General features: G+C 45.5%; 1 protein-coding gene across 3 annotated transcripts in view; it reads right to left on the minus strand.

Moving 5' to 3' along the window:
* cd276 (CD276 molecule) overlaps window positions 1–16204 on the minus strand; it is a 381432-nt gene that overhangs the window by 56435 nt on the left and 308793 nt on the right. For all 3 annotated transcript variants that reach the window (XR_011588279.1, XM_070865080.1, XM_070865078.1), the window contains exon 7: window positions 3980–4015. Coding sequence is in view for 2 of the 3 variants with exons in the window: in XM_070865080.1 (XP_070721181.1) it covers window positions 3980–4015 (36 nt within the window). In the remaining variant the exon portion in view is untranslated. The remainder of the gene's footprint in view (window positions 1–3979; window positions 4016–16204) is intronic.

Genomic DNA, 16204 nt, shown 5'->3' on the forward strand with positions numbered 1-16204 from the left:
GGTGTGCCACAGGGATCGGTGCTGGGACTACAACTGTTTACAATATACATAGATGTCCTGGAAGAGGGGACAGAGTGTAGTGTAACAAAATTTGCAGATGACACAAAGATTAGTGGGAAAACGGGTTGTGTAGAGGAGACAGAAAGGCTGCAAAGAGATTTAGATAGCTTAAGCGAATGGGCTAAGGTTTGGCAGATGGAATACAATGTCGGAAAATGTGAGGTCATCCACCTTGGAAAAAAAACAGTAAAAGGGAATATTACTTAAATGGGGAGAAATTACAACATGCTGCGGTGCAGAGGGACCTGGGGGTCCTTGTGCATGAATCCCAAAAAGTTAGTTTGCAGGTGCAGCAGGAAATCAGGAAGGCGAATGGAATGTTAGCTTTCATTGCGAGAGGGATGGAGTACAAAAGCAGGGAGGTCCTGCTGCAACTGTACAGGGTATTGGTGAGGCCGCACCTGGAGTACTGCATGCCATTTTAGTCACCTTACTTAAGGAAGGATATACTATAGCTTTGGAGGGGGTACAGAGACGATTCACTAGGCTGATTCCAGAGATGAGGGGGTTACCTTATGATGATAGATTGAGTAGACTGGGTCTTTACTCGTTGGAGTTCAGAAAGATGAGGGGTGATCTTATAGAAACATTTAAAATAATGAAAGGGATAGACAAGATAGAGGCAGAGAGGTTGTTTCCACTGGTCGGGGAGACTAGAACTTGGGGGCACAGTCTCAAAATACGGGGGAGCCAATTTAAAACTGAGTTGAGAAGGAATTTCTTCTCCCAGAGGGTTGTGAATCTGTGGAATTCTCTGCCCAAGGAAGCAGTTGAGGCTAGTTCATTGAATGTATTCAAATCACAGATAGATAGATTTTTAACCAATAAGGGAATTAAGGGTTATGGGGAGCAGGCGGGTAAGTGGAGCTGAGTCCACGGCCAGATCAGCCATGATCTTTTTGAATGGTGGAGCAGGCTTGAGGGGCTAGATGGCCTACTCCTGTTCCTAATTCTTATGTTCTTATGTTCTTATGTAACATTTAAAGATCACATGAAAATGAACTTCAGCAATTGTACATCCCTGTCTGGAGTAAAAATAAAATGGGTAAGATGGCTCAACCATGGCTAACAAGGGAAATTAAGGATAGTGTTAAATCCAAGGAAGAGGCATATAAATTGGCCAGAAAAAGCAGCAAACCTGAGGACTGGGAGAAATTTAGAATTCAGCAGAGGAGGACAAAGAGATTAATTAAGAGGAGGAAAATAGAGTACGAGAAGAAGCTTGCTGGGAACATAAAAACTGACTGCAAAAGCCTAGATAGATATGTGAAGAGAAAAAGATGAGTGAAGACAAACGTAGGTCCCTTGCAGTCGGATTCAGGTGAATTTATAATGGGGAACAAAGAAATGGCAGACTAATTGAACTAATACTTTGGTTGTGTCTTCATGAAGGAAGACACAAATAACCTTCCGGAAGTACTAGGGGACAGTGGGTCTAGTGAGAAGGAGGAACTGAAGGATATCCTTATTCGGCGGGAAATTGTGTTAGGGAAATTGATGGGATTGAAGGCCGATAAATCCCCAGAGTACTTAAGGAAGTAGTCCTGGAAATAGTGGATGCATTGGTGATCATTTTCTAACAGTCTATCGACTCTGGGTCAGTTCCTATGGACTGGAGGGTAGCTAATGTAACACCACTTTTTAAAAAGGTAGGGAGAGAGAAAGCAGGTAATTACAGACTGGTTAGCCTGACATCAGTAGTGGGGAAAATGTTGGAATCAATTATTAAGGATGAAATAGCAGCGCATTTGGAAAGCAGTGACAGGATCGGTCCAAGTCAGCATGGATTTATGAAGGGGAAATCATGCTTGACAAATCTTCTGGAATTTTTGAAGATGTAACTAGTAGAGTGGACAAGGGAGACCAGTGGATGTGGTGTATTTGGACTTACAAAAGGCTTTTGACAAGGTCCCACACAAGAGATTGGTGTGCAAAATCAAATAACATGATATTGGGGGTAATGTACTGACGTGGATAGGGAACTGGTTGGCAGAAAGGAAGCAGAGAGTCGGGATAAACAGGTCCTTTTCAGAATGGCAGGCAGTGACTAGTGGAGTGCCGCAGGGCTCAGTGCTGGGACCCCAGCTCTTTACAATATACATCAATGATTTAGATGAAGGAATTGAGTGTAATATCAGCAAGTTTGCAGATGACACTAAACTGGGTGGCGGTGTGAGCTGTGAGGGGGATGCTAAGAGGCTGCAGGGTGACTTGGACAGGTTAGGTGCGTGGGCAAATGCATGGCAGATGCAGTATAATGTGGATAAATGTGAGATTATCCACTTTGGGGGCAAAAACACGAAGACAGAATATTATCTGAATGGCGGCAGATATCTGGCGGAATAGGGGAGGTGCAACGAGAACTGGGTGTCATGGTTTATCAGTCATTCAAAGTTGACATAAAGGTACAGCAGGCGGTGAAGAAGGCAAATGGTATGGCATTTGAGTATAGGAGCAGGGAGGTCTTACTGCAGTTGTACAGGGCCTTGGTGAGGCCTCACCTGGAATATTGTGTTCAGTTTTGCTCTCCTAATCTGAGGAAGGACATTCTTGCTATTGAGGGAGTGTAGCGAAGGTTCACCAGACTGATTCCCGGGATGGCAGGACTGACATATGAGGAGAGACTGGATCAACTGGGCCTTTATACACATTGGAGTTTAGAAGGATGAGAGGGGATCTCATAGAAACATATAGGATTCTGACGGGACGGGACAGGTTAGATGCGGGCAGAATGTTCCCGATGTTGGGGAAGTCCAGAACCAGGGGACGTAGTCTTAGGATAAGGGGTAGACCATTTAGGACTGAAATGAGGAGAAATTTCTTCACTCAGAGACTTGTTAACCTGTGGAATTCCCTGCCGCAGAGAGTTGTTGATGCCAGTTCATTGGATATATTCAAGAGGGAGTTAGATATGGCCTTTATGGCTAAAGTGATCAAGGGGTAATGAGAGAAAGCAGGAAAGGTGTACTGAGGGAATGATCAGCCATGATCTTATTGAATGAATGTACAGGCTCGAAGGGCCGAAGGGCCTACTCCTGCACCTATTTTCTATGTTTCTATGTAATCCGCCCCTGTTCACTGGTTTGCCCTGTGGGACAGGAGGTTCAGAGAGGGCTGCTATCAATGCCGTCCCTTCGATGAGCGGTAAATCCTAAAGCTGAAGACCATGGCCCGTTCGTACACCCCCTCCAACCCGAGATAGATGCAAATGAACGGGAGCACGATTTAAACTTTCCCGGGTAAATTCGCCGATACCAGGCTCCCAGAGGGTGGCCGCGCGCTAAAGGAACGGGGCACTGGGTGCTTACGGTCGCGTTGGTGCCGTGTCTCTCTCCTGTGCTCCCTTCAAACACGACAGACAGGATCAGGGAGTTGACCCTGGGAGGTTGACCCCCAGACTCCACGGTATGTGCTTGTCTCCCTCTTTCCATTAGTTTGACCTTAACGTTGTCTCCTCTTGTTTTGGTATCTCTCGCATTCTCTGTGTATGTCCATCACATGTCTCAGAATAAAGGGATCGCCCATCTAAAACGATGGGGAGGAATTCCTTCTCTCAGAGGGTCGTGAATCTGTGGAATTCTCTGCCCCAGAGAGCTGTGGAGGCTGGGTCATTGAATATATTTAAGGTGGAGATGGACAGATTTCTGAACGATAAGAGAGTCGAGGGTTATGGGGAGCGGGCAGGGAAGTGGAGTTGAGGCCAAGATCAGATCAGCCATGATACTGAATGGCGGAGCAGGCTCGAGAGGCTGAATGGCCTACTCCTGCTCCTATTTCTTATGTTCTTATCAACCTAAGCCACCGATACAGGCAAAGCTTGTAGCCCTGGCCCAGCAGGCTTCACGTAGAGTTCTAGTTTCATGCCGAAGAAAACCATAGCGTACAACTATGCTGAAAGATTGAGAACAGTCAGACTTACCTTCTTTGACGTCAGCATTTTTCAATGGCTTCATTACTGTAAAGACCAAAAATAGGCATGTTTATTGAAGAGGTATTTTCATCAAAAAGCACATTATCACATTCCTTCACTAAGTTTTACTCCACTGTGTGTACTGGCATGTTCATGTTTTAAAGTCAGGAGTTACTGGTGCAGAATTTGTGTCTCAATAACTTTAATTGTGTCGATCCCACCCCCCCAACCCCCACCGCCACCCCTCCATAATAATTTCTGTTGCTCCCCCAGTTGTTTAACTCTCTCTGTGTGCCTCTTACGCATTTATTGATGTTGTTGCCTCTCTGTTTATCTCTGACTCTTTCTTTTTGTCTCCCTCTTTCCTTTTAGTTTGACCTTAACACTGTCTCCTCTCGTTTCGGTATCTCTCGCATTCTCTTTAATTGTGAGCAAACACAGCTAGGAGAAATTGGAGGCCAGCGTTTGGCTTGTGGGGCACAAAGTGAATGGGAACTAGAACTTGGAAGAACATGAAGATGTCAGCTGTGGCTCAGTGGGCAGCACACTTGAGTCAGAAGGTTGTGGGTTCAAGTCCCACTCCAGGCATTTGAGCACATAAATCTAGGCTGACACTCCAGTGCAGTACTGAGGGAGTGCTGCACTGTCGGAGGTGCCGTCTTTCAAATGAGACGTTAAACCAAGGCCCCGTCTGCTCTCTCAGGTGCACGTAAAAGATCCCATGGCACTATTTCGAAGAACAGGGGAGTTCTCCCCGGAGTCCTGGCCAATATTTATCTCTCAACCAATATAACAAAAACAGATTATCTAGTCATTATCACATTGCTGTTTATGGGAGCTTGCTGTGCGCAAATTGGCTGTCGCGTTTCCTACATTACAACAGTGACTACAATCCAAAAAGCACTTCATTGACTGTAAAGCGCTTTGAGACACCCGGCGGTCATAAAAGGCGCTATATAAATGCAAGTCTTTCTTTTTTTCTTTCAAGTTTATGCAACCTATCCTCATAATGTAACCCTTCAGACCAATATATCCTTCCTGAGGCACGGTGCCCAAAACTGAATGCAGTCCTCCTTTTAGCATGGGTTACAACTGCCGGCAAAACAATGTAAGCCAGACAGTTTATTGCCGAGCATAGCCAACAGTGGCAGAGCAGCAGTCGTGTGAAAAAAGTGTCTCAAAACGTGAGGAAGCTTTCACTCTTGTGATAGACTGGAGAATCCGGGGTTGTTCTCCTTGGAGCAGAGAAGGTTGAGAGGAGATTTGGTAGACGTTTTCAAAATCATCGATCGTCTGGACAGAGTAGATAGAGAGAAACTGTTGCCATTGGCAGAAGGGTCGAGAACCAGAGGACACAGATTTAAGGTGATTGGCAAAAGAACCAAAGGCGACATGAGGAAAAACTTTTTTACGCAGCGAGTGGTTAGGATCGGGAATGCACTGCCTGAAAGGGTGGTGGAGGCAGACTCAAATCACGGCTTTCAAAAGGGAATTGGATGAGTATCAGAAGGAAATTAAATAGCACAGCTACGGGGGAAAGGGCATCATCATCATTGGCAGTCCCTCGGAATTGAGGAAGACTTGCTTCCACTCTAAGAGGGAGTTCTTAGGTGACTGTACAGTCCAATATAGGAATTACAGATTCTGTCACAGGTGGGACAGGCAGTGGTTGGAGGAAAGGGTGGGTGAGGAGTCTGGTTTGCCGCACGCTCCTTCTGCTGCCTGCGCTTGGTATCTGCACGCTCTCGGCGGCGAGACTCAAGGTGCTCAGCGCCTTCCCGGATGCACTTCCTCCACTTAGGCCGGTCTTTGGCCAGGGACTCCCAGGTGACGGTGGGGATGCTGCACTTTATCAAGGAGGCTTTGAGGGTGTCCTTGAATGTTTCCTCTGCCCACCTGGGGCTCGCTTGCCATGTAGGAGTGCTGAGTAGAGCGCTTGCTTTGGGAGTCTCGTGTCGGGCATGCAGACGATGTGGCCTGCCCAACGGAGCTGGTCGAGTGTGGTCAGTGGTCAGTGCTTCGATGCTAGGGATGTTGGCCTGAGCGAGAACAGGGACGTTGGTGCATCTATCCTCCCAGTGGATTTGCAGGATCTTGCAGAGGCAGCATTGGTGGTACTTCTCCAGCGCTTTGAGGTGTCTGCTGTATATGGTCCACGTCTCTGAGCCATACAGGAGGTCAGGTATCACTACTGCCCTGTAGACCATAAGCTTGGTGTCAGATTTGAAGTCCTGGTCTTCAAACACTTTCTTCCTCAGGCGACCGAAGGCTGCGCTGGCACACTGGAGGCGGTGTTGGACATCGTCATCGAAGTCTGCCCTTGCTGAGGTATGGAAAATGGTCCACATTGTCCAAGATGGGGGGGAGTGGGACTGGCTGAGGTGCTCTTGCAGAGAGCCAGCACGGGCTCGATGGGCTGAATGGCCTCCTTTTGTGCTGTAACCGTTCTATGATTCTTATGCGATGCAAAGGCAGTTGGAAACAACTAGCAAAAACCTTGGGAACTTTGAACTCAAGATCTTTATTTAATAATAATTACATGTCACGATAGAGATGCTCTGGAAAGTAATTTAAAAAAAAATAATTACCAGCTGCCAACGATGAAATAAAGCAAAATATTGCAGAGAACATTAGAACAGAGGACATACGGCAGGAAGTCAATAGAAACCCCGCAGAGAAGTGCCTGAAAGTCCAAAGAGATACTTCTTCCTAATTCTGCATTGATTTCCCTTTTCCACCTGACTAAATGCCAGAAAATGGAACGGGGTTTGGCGTGTCTGTCAATATGTTAACAGATGTAGATAGGCAGTAAGAACAGATTATAGCAGCTTGGGGCTGAAGCAGGGAAAGATTATTTATGCTGCGAAAGCTGGCAGGACGCAACCCACCATTTAAATGGAAGGAAAACAACAACAACTACTTTTATTTATATAGTGCCTTTAGCATAGTATAATATCCCAAGGTGCTTCACAGCGGTGTTATAAGACAAAACAGATAAACTTGACACCGAGCCACATAAGAAATCTCGACATAATGACCAAAAGCTTGGTCAAAGAGGTAGGTTTTAAGGAGCGTCTTAAAGAAGGAAAGAGAGGCGGAGAGGTTTAGGCAGGGAGTTCCAGAGCTTGGGGCCCAGGCAACAGAAGGCACAGCCACCGATGGATGAGCAATTAGAAACAGGGATGCTCAAGGGGGCAGAATTAGAGGAACACAAATATAAGAACATAAGAAATAGGAGCAAGAGTAGGCCATGCGGCCCCTCGAACCTGCTCCGCCATTTAATACGATCATGGCTGATCCGTTCATGGACTCAGGTCCACTTCCCTGCCCGCTCCCCCTAATCCCTTATCCCCTTATCGGTTAAGAAACTGTCTATCTCTGTCTTAAATTTATTCAATGTCCCAGCTTCCACAGCTCTCTGAGGCAGCGAATTCCATAGATTTACAACCCTCTGAGAGAAGAAATTCCTCCTCATCTCAGTTTTAAATGGGCGGCCCCTTATTTTAAGATTATGCTCCCTAGTTTTAGTCTCCCCTATCAGTGGAAACATCCTCTCTGCATCCACCTTGTCAAGCCCCTTCATAATCTTATGCGTTTCGATAAGATCACCTCTCATTCTTCTGAATTTCAATGTGTAGAGGCCCAACCTACTCAACCTTTCCTCATAAGTCAACCCCCTCATCTCCAGAATCAACCGAGTGAACCTTCTCTGAACTGCCTCCAAAGCAAGTATATCCTTTCTTAAATATGGGGTTGTGGGGCTAAAGGAAAGTACCGGGTATAGGGAGGGGCAAGGCCATGGAGGGATTTGTAAACAAGGATGAGAAATTTGAAATCGAGGCATTGCACTTTGACAGTGCAGTAATTCCATTATATTTACATAATCAGGGTGTCATTAGAACTGGGCTAAACAGATGTCTTCCTTTATTTTACCATCTGGCTTCTTCACATCATACAGTTAGAGGGATCATTAAACAGCCATCAATTATACTTCAAGCAATACACCTCGACCTTCTCCATCAAGAGTGTGCCAGCTGAGCGGAGAATAGAACCCTCCTGCCCAATTTTGCAGGTCAACGAACATAGGAACAGGAGCAGGTCAAGTCAGGAGTGTGATGGAATACTCTCCACTTGCCTGGATGACTGCAGCTCCAACAACACTCAAAAAGCTCGACACCATCCAGGACAAAGCAGCCCGCTTGATAGGCACCCCATCCACCACCTTAAACAGTCACTCCCTCCACCACCGGCGCACCGTGGCTGCAGTGTGCACCATCCACAAGATGCACTGCAGCAACTCGCCAAGGCTTCTTCAGCAATACCTCCCAAACCCGTGACCTCTACCACCTAGAAGGACAAGGGCAGCAGGCGCATGGGAACACCACCACCTCCACGTTCCCCTCCAAGTCACACACCATTCGGACTTGGAAATGTATCCGGCCGTTCCTTCATCGTCGCTGGGTCAAAATTCTGGAACTCCCTCTCGAACAGCTCCGTGGGAGCACCTTCACCACACGGACTGCACCTTCTCGAGGGCAATTAGGGATGGGCAATAAATGCCGGCCTTGCCAGCAACGCTCACATCTCATGAACGAATTTTCAACAAAGGTAAGTCAGCCCCTTGAGCCTGTTTCGCAATTCAATTCGTTCATGGGTGATCTGTTTCTCAACTCCATCTATCCGCCTTGGTTCGATATCCCTTAATACCCTTGCCTAACAAAAATCTATCACTCTCTGTGTTGAATTTTTCAATCGACCCCAGCCTCAACAGCTTTTTGGTGGGAGAGAGTTCCTGGCTTCCAGTGCCCTTTGTGTGAAGGAGTACTTCCTGCCATCAACCCTAAACAGCCGAGCTCTAATTTTAAGCTTATGCCCCCTTGTTCTGCACTTCCCCGCCAGAGGAAATGTTAACGCTATCAAAGCCTTGAAGCAGTCCAACAGAAGCAGCTTCCTTCAGATTTCAAGCAATTTCATGACAAAATGGTAACCTCTGATTTGCCAGAGAACAGATGAATAGATTTTATCTCATGCATAGAATCTCCTGAAAACACATATTTGAGGCCATAATTTAATTGATGCATGCTGACCGACAGACTTAAAAACCAGTGAGCAGTCTATCCACTCGTTTCCCCCCTCTCCCCAGACGCATGCAGAACTCATGAACATAGAGTTAGGGCTAGACTACAAAAGACAGGGACGGGAAAAGGCCTGTGAAGAATAGAGAAGATTATTTTGTTATAGTTCTATCTGTTTTAAGGGCTCAGACAAAATACATGTTCCACTAGGTTTTGAAATGACAAGATGGCTGCAATTTCCTCACTATCTGCTGGCTTACCTGGTGTAAAATGCTACTTTATGTCTGCAGTGGGCAGTAGCTTTGTTGTTGAAATGCAGAAGGAAGATTTGCAATTATATAGCGCCTTTCACGACCACCGGACATCCCAAGGCGCTTCACAGCCAATGAAGTACTTTTGGAGTGTAGTCACTGTTGTAATGCAGGAAACACGGCAGCCCAATTTGCGCACAGCAAGCTCCCACAACCAGCAATGTGATAATGACCAGATAATCTGTATTTTTGTTATATTGATCGAGGGATAAATATTGGGCAGGACTCCGGGGATAACTCCCCTGCTCTTCTTTGAAAAAATAGTGTCATGGGATCTTTTACGTCCACCTGAGAGAGCAGACGGGGCCTCGGTTTAACGTCTCATCCGAAAGACGGCACCTCCGACAGTGCGGCGCTCCCTCAGCACTGCACTGGGAGCGTCAGCCTAGATTTTTGTGTTCAAGTTCCTGGTTTGGAGTTTAAACCCACAGCCTCCTGACTCAGAGGCAAAGGTACTACCCACTGAGCCACAGCTGACACTGAGAAAATAAGAACAGTCAAGTCACAAAAGCATTATCGAGTTGAATTTTTCATCATTATTTCCTGCACTTTGCTGTGCTATTAAGTAAGAGGATTTAAGCAGTGATAGTGATTTAAGCTGGATAGTCAGTGGACATTAAACTTCTCTCTTCTAAAGCGCTTCATAGCCAATTACGTCATTTTGGAGTGTAGTCACTGTTGTAATGTGAGAAATGCGGTAGCCAACTTGCGCACAGCAAGCTCCCACAAACAGCAACATGATAATGACCAGATAATCTGTTTTTTAGGTTGAGGGTTAGATATTGGCCAGGACACCGGGTAGAACTCCTCCTGCTCTTCTTCGCTTTAGTGCCGTGGGATCTTTTACGTCCACCCGGCCGATGTCTAACACCTCGTTCTAACGTTTCGTTCAAGAAACCGAAGAGGAGAAAAAAAATTGCTCCTCATCTCCCCACCACCCCGCTGATTCATTTGGCAACTATCATAAAATTGGAGTTCTGGGATGAAAATTAACTCCTCATCTCGTCCATCGCTAGATATTTTCAACACTAGACACAGACCATCATGCAGGAGAGCACCAGGGTAGAAAATAGTGGGTGGTGAAGATAAAGCAACAAGTCGCGGTTAGGCGATGACATGCTTGGGTTTTGTAGGCCTGTAGAATATAGAAGGAAGACGCTGGGCTAATAACAGAGATGCCAGGCTGTGCTTGACCTTATTTCAATCCACTTAGGGTTTGGCCTGTCGTTTGTCCACAGTTCCACATGCCCTCCCCTCCCCACTAATAGACTATTGACAGCGAAAGCGACAAGCGCTAAATAGGGAGGCTCGTATAAGCATTAAGTTAACCTTTAGATTTTTACAGCGTACCAATAAAAATGATCCTGACTCACACACATGCTCCAGAGTTCAAAGACTTCCATTAACTCGAAAGTGAATTTCAATTGTGCTCCGAAGCCTTTGAAAATGTCCAAGTCAGATTTGCGCAGTTGACTTAATGAAGAATAAAAGCAAATAAATAAATGAGCTGGAACTCACTGCTGCTTAAGTTGGCGGTGGAAGTATTACTTGCCGCTCGATGCTCGCTAACTGACTTATCCAATTAACCTCGGAGTCCTCGGCTCACGCTGCTCCGGCTATGGTCATAATTCCTTCTAAAGATCCGCTTTGTGCACGCGTGTGTAATTGTTGCCGGTTAAAATGGATTATTCAGTCTCATCTCGTTGGCATGCTGCGAGGCTCCATCGACCTGAAGGAGAGTTGAGCACTCTTGAGACTATGTTGATGTCAAGCGATACTGCACAAACATAGAACCAATTGACTTTGCTAACCAACCAAATAAAGGAGGAAGCAAAACGGACAAAGATTTGTTTTTCTCGTTCACCTATCTGCTTGGTTCGGCGTAGTTTAACTTTCTCTTTGCTTCATTGTTTCTTCGTTGTTAAACTAGAGGAGATCCAAAACTCGGCGGCCTGTGTCCTAAGTCCCACTCGCCCCTAACATTCTTTATCCCAAATGTGAATCCTTTTCTATCTGAGGGGTGAGGCGGAGGGGCGACTTTAATAGAGGTCTTTCAAATTATGAAAGGTTTTGACAAGACTTGTCACAGACTGTTTTGCACTTGTGGAGAAGAGAAAAACTAGAGGCCATCGATATATGGTGGTCACCAAGAAATAAAATGGGGAATTCAGAAGAAACTTCTTTACCCAGAGAGTGGTGAGAATGTGCAACTCAATACCACCGGGAGTGGTAGAAGCGAATAGTATTTAAGGGGAGGTTGGACAAGCATATGAGGGAGAAGGAAATAGAGGGTTCATCACCATCATCATTATAGGCAGTCCCTCGAATCGAGGATGACTTGCTTCTACGTCAAAAAGTTCACAGGTGTTTCAATGAAGGACCTAATATTCCAGGTCCCGAACTACATCCTGAAGGGTGGAAGATGCCTGTGCATGGGTTTTATCAATGTGTGGTGGCCGTTGCACACCAGCCACCACACGGGCTTGACAGAGCTAGGTCTCGGTCCAGTGGCAAGGGTTAACCAAGATGACTGATAGGGTTGGACGAGGAAGGACGGGAGGAGGCTCGAGTAGAGCATAAACGCCGGCATGGACTGGTTGAGCCGAATGGCCTGTTTCTGTGCTGTATATCCGATGTAATCCGATGTATCCGATGTAATCTGCTTGCAAGAAAAGGCCGCATCCAAGCTGAATCAAAGCATGCAGCAGTAATCCTTTGCTCCTGATAATGAGGAAGTTTGGACACAATAGACGCAGTGGGAGATGATGAAGTCAGCAACCTCTCCAGGCTCACAGCGAATATGATCCTTTTCTTTTCGTTCTTCATCTCCTCAGTGTCAGCCGTGGCTCAGTGGACAGCATCCTTGCTGAGTCAGAAGATTGTGGGTTCAAGTCCCACTCCAGGAACTTGAGCACAAAAATCTAGGCTGACACTCCAGTGGAGTGCTGCACTGTCGGAGGTGCCGTCTTTTGGATGAGACGTTGAACTGAGACCCTGTCTACCCCCTTAGGTGCAAAGTCACCATTGGGGGAAACCAAGAATAATTCCATACCCCAACGCTCAGGGGTGAACTAGTACACCAATATGCTGTGGCACCAGACCGCCTATGCTGGATTCCATTTTTTATCCCATTACCCTCCCTACAACAACACTTCCTTCTTCATCTTGGGTAACTTGAACACCTCATTTGTTCAGGAACATAAGAACATAAGAAATAGGAGCCATTCAACCCCTCGAGCCTGCTCCGCCATTCAATAAGATCATAGCTGATCATTGTCCTCAACTCCACTTTCCTGCACTGTCCCCATATCCCTTGATTCCATTAATATCCAAGAATCTATCGATCTCTGTCTTGAATATACTCAATGACTGAGCCTCCACAGCCCTCTGGGGTAGAGAATTCCAAAGATTCACCACCCTCTGAGTGAAGATGTTTCTCCTCACCTCAGTCCTAAATGTTACAATTAGGACTCCTTATTCTGAGACTGTGACCCCTGGTTGTAGACTCTCCAGCCAGGGGAAACATCCTCCTGTCAAGCCCTGTAAGAATTTTGTGTGTTTCACGGCAGGAATATAGCTGTCTCCCTGAGCCCCACTGCCTCTCCATCATAAAGACTTCCCTTAAAACTTATCTCTTCGACCAAGCTTTTGGTCTCAACTCCAAACATCTCCTCCTTTCACTTGGCATCCATTTTCTTGATTATACCTCAGTCAAACACAGTGGGACATTTTTCTACATTAAAGGCACGTATATGTTGCTGCTGTTGTTGCCTGCTTATTAAAGATGAACGATCCAATGACTATCTATGGTAGTCCGCTCTTCGAAGAACATTTCTTGGTAGCAGTTCCTTTTGCGTTCTGGGAATCTATTTAGCATTCAAACAGTACTGGATGAGTTTTAATCTAACTGCGTCTGATAATGCTCTTTGTCGGTCGGTGACCATGCAGGGTCCATGTTGGAAGCTTAATGTGATTAAAGAACTCAGAGAGTTGCCTTATGCTTAATAAGCAGGCCAGGTAGATAAGGTGGTTAAGAAGGCATACAGAATACTTGCCTTTATTAGCTGAGGCATGGAATACAAGAGCAGGGAGGTTATGCTTGAATTGTAATACTAGTTAGGCTACAAGCTAGACTACTGCATGTAGTTCTGGTCACCACATTACAGGAAAGATATGATTGCACTGGAGAGGGTACAGAGATTTACAAGGTTGTTGGCAGGATTGGGGAGTATTAGCTATGAGGAAAGATTGGATATGCTGGGTTTGTTTTCTTTGGAACAGAGGAGGCTGAGAGGAGACCTTATTGAGGTGTATAAAATCATGAGGGGCCTAGATAGAGTGGATAGGAAGGACCTATTTCCCTTAGCAAAGAGGTCAACAACCAGGGGCATAGATTTAAAGTAATTGGTAGGAGGTTTAGAGAGGATTTGAGGGGAAATATCTTCACCCAGAGGGTGGTGGGGGTCTGGAACTCACTGCCTTAAAGGGTGGTAGAGGCAGAAACCCTCACCACATTTAAAAAGTACTTGGATGTGCATCTGAAGTGCCGTAACCTGCAGGGCTACAGACCAAGAGCTGGAAAGTGGGATTAGGCTCGATAGCTCATTGTCAGCTGGCACGGACACGATGATGGCCTCCTTCCGTGCTGTAAATTTCTATGATTCTATGCTCTACGGCCCATCACATCACCTGTGATTTTGGACACCATGTATCTTTAATGGTTTCCCTGAAATCAAAGTCAAAGCTGCAAATTATCTGTTTGCACAGTGTCCCGAGAAGGAATCAACATCAAGTGTCTCATGTTGCCGGGAACTAATGTTCCATTCTCCTGCCCTGTCAACCTCTGGTTTAATGAGGATCAAAAAAAAACAACTACTGGGTGAACTGATGGGGATACATTTCACATTGCTTGTCTATTCCCGTATGGAGTTGTCACTTATTAGCCAGTGCAAGTCATTAGATGGCTACGACCATTGGAATCGATTGCTGTAGCTGTCAGCGCTCCTTTAACAAGTGGCTCACAATTTAGTCTACAGAACAGAAAAGCATATTACAGAACAGCATATTAGTTCCCAAGGCACTACATTACTGTTATATTTTCGGTACGACCTCACAAACACACAGGCTTTACAATGGCTGATAATGTCAGGAAGCCTGTCAGGTGACCTGACCTGTTTATTCGCGTAAAACAGCAATGGCTGCAATGCTACAGTAGTCCACTGGGTGGAGCTATATATATTACACTTCTCCCTCCTTAATGAAGAAGTAATTATAACAATCATCATACATAACTTGCATGGTTATACTTAACAAAAAATATGGACTTATTTTGCCATATTTACAAATCAAGCTTAACCACTTGTTTTCTGTTTCGAAGAGGATACCTTCGCTCTCCAACAGAACCTTCAAAACATGGTGTCGAACTTAGACTCATTCGAGGCTGATCCAATTACAGAACCGGCAGAGTTGAGATAAATATTTAATGAGAAACACAGCGGGCTATTTTTTTTAAAATTCCTTCACGGAATGTGGGCGTCGCTGGCAAGGCTGGCATTTATTGCCCATCCCTAATTGCCCGTGAGAAGGTGGTGGTGAGCTGCCTTCTTGAACCGCTGCAGTCCGTGTGGTGAAGGTGCTCCCACAGTGTTGTTAGGGAGGGAGTTCCAGGATTTTGACCCAGTGACGATGAAGGAATGGCCGGATATATTTACAAGTCAGGATAGTGACTTGGAGGGGATCTTGGAGGTGATGGTGCTCCCATGCACCTGCTGCCCTTGTCCTTCTAGGTAGGAAAGGTTGTGGGTTGTTATGAGGAATTGGGGACTATAGTTTTATGGCAGGTATCAACGAAGATATTTTCCATTAATCCACTGTGCGTCAAATTTCAATAAAGCATCAGTTTTTGTACTAAAAACATACATGTGCATCTTACTAATAAGAATGTTAGGTATAGTGCAAATAGAGTAGAAGATGCACGGTTTTGTGTGTTCTATTAAATTGTCCATGTAAAAGATAGTTTTAAAACGTATTTTAACACATGGCCTTTCAACCAATGCATCAGTTGTTTTCCGATTTCTTTTGCTTTGATTTTCGCCTTTTCCCTGGTCACTAGCGACACTGTAAACCTAGTCGGACAATCTCCTCTGACTGTTCTTCTAGCGAAATCTTAAGTGCATATTTTAGAATCCAGCAAATCGATGTTCAGAATGTCGCTAATGTACAGCGGGCCGAGGAAACCTCCCATCGCATTTTGCTTCTTAACATTGAGGTAAGCAGAAACACTTTTACTTTTCTGTAACTGGCACCGTCAAATAGATTTGTTTCAAATCGGAGGCATAAGAGACAAACTGGTGGTGATCTCCACAGCTGTACATACAAGCACATAAGAACATAAGACTTAGGAGCAGGAGTCGGCCATTTGGTCCCTTAAGCCTGCTCCACCATTAATAAGATCATGGCTGATCTTCGACTTCAACTCCACTTTCCTGCACTATCCCCATATCCCTTGATTCCCTCAATATCCAAAAATCTATCGATCTCGTCCTTGAATATACTCAACGACTGAGCTGCCAGAGCCCTGTCAATGGGCTGTAAGAAATTTGTATGTATCAATGAGATAACCTCTCATTCTTCTAAACTCTAGAAAATATAGGCCTAGTCTTACTTAATCTCTCCTCATAGGACAATGCCCCCATCCCAGGAATCAGTCTGCTGAACCTTCGTTGCACTCCCGCTATGGCAAGTATATCCTTCCTTAGGTAAGGAGACCAAAACTGTACACAAGTTCAGCAATATAACCTCACTGTACTTTAAGTAATCATTATAGGCAGTCCCTTGAGTCGAGGATG

The sequence above is a fragment of the Pristiophorus japonicus genome, chromosome 21 (assembly GCF_044704955.1).
Source record: "Pristiophorus japonicus isolate sPriJap1 chromosome 21, sPriJap1.hap1, whole genome shotgun sequence".
Classification (NCBI taxonomy): Eukaryota; Metazoa; Chordata; class Chondrichthyes; family Pristiophoridae; genus Pristiophorus; species Pristiophorus japonicus.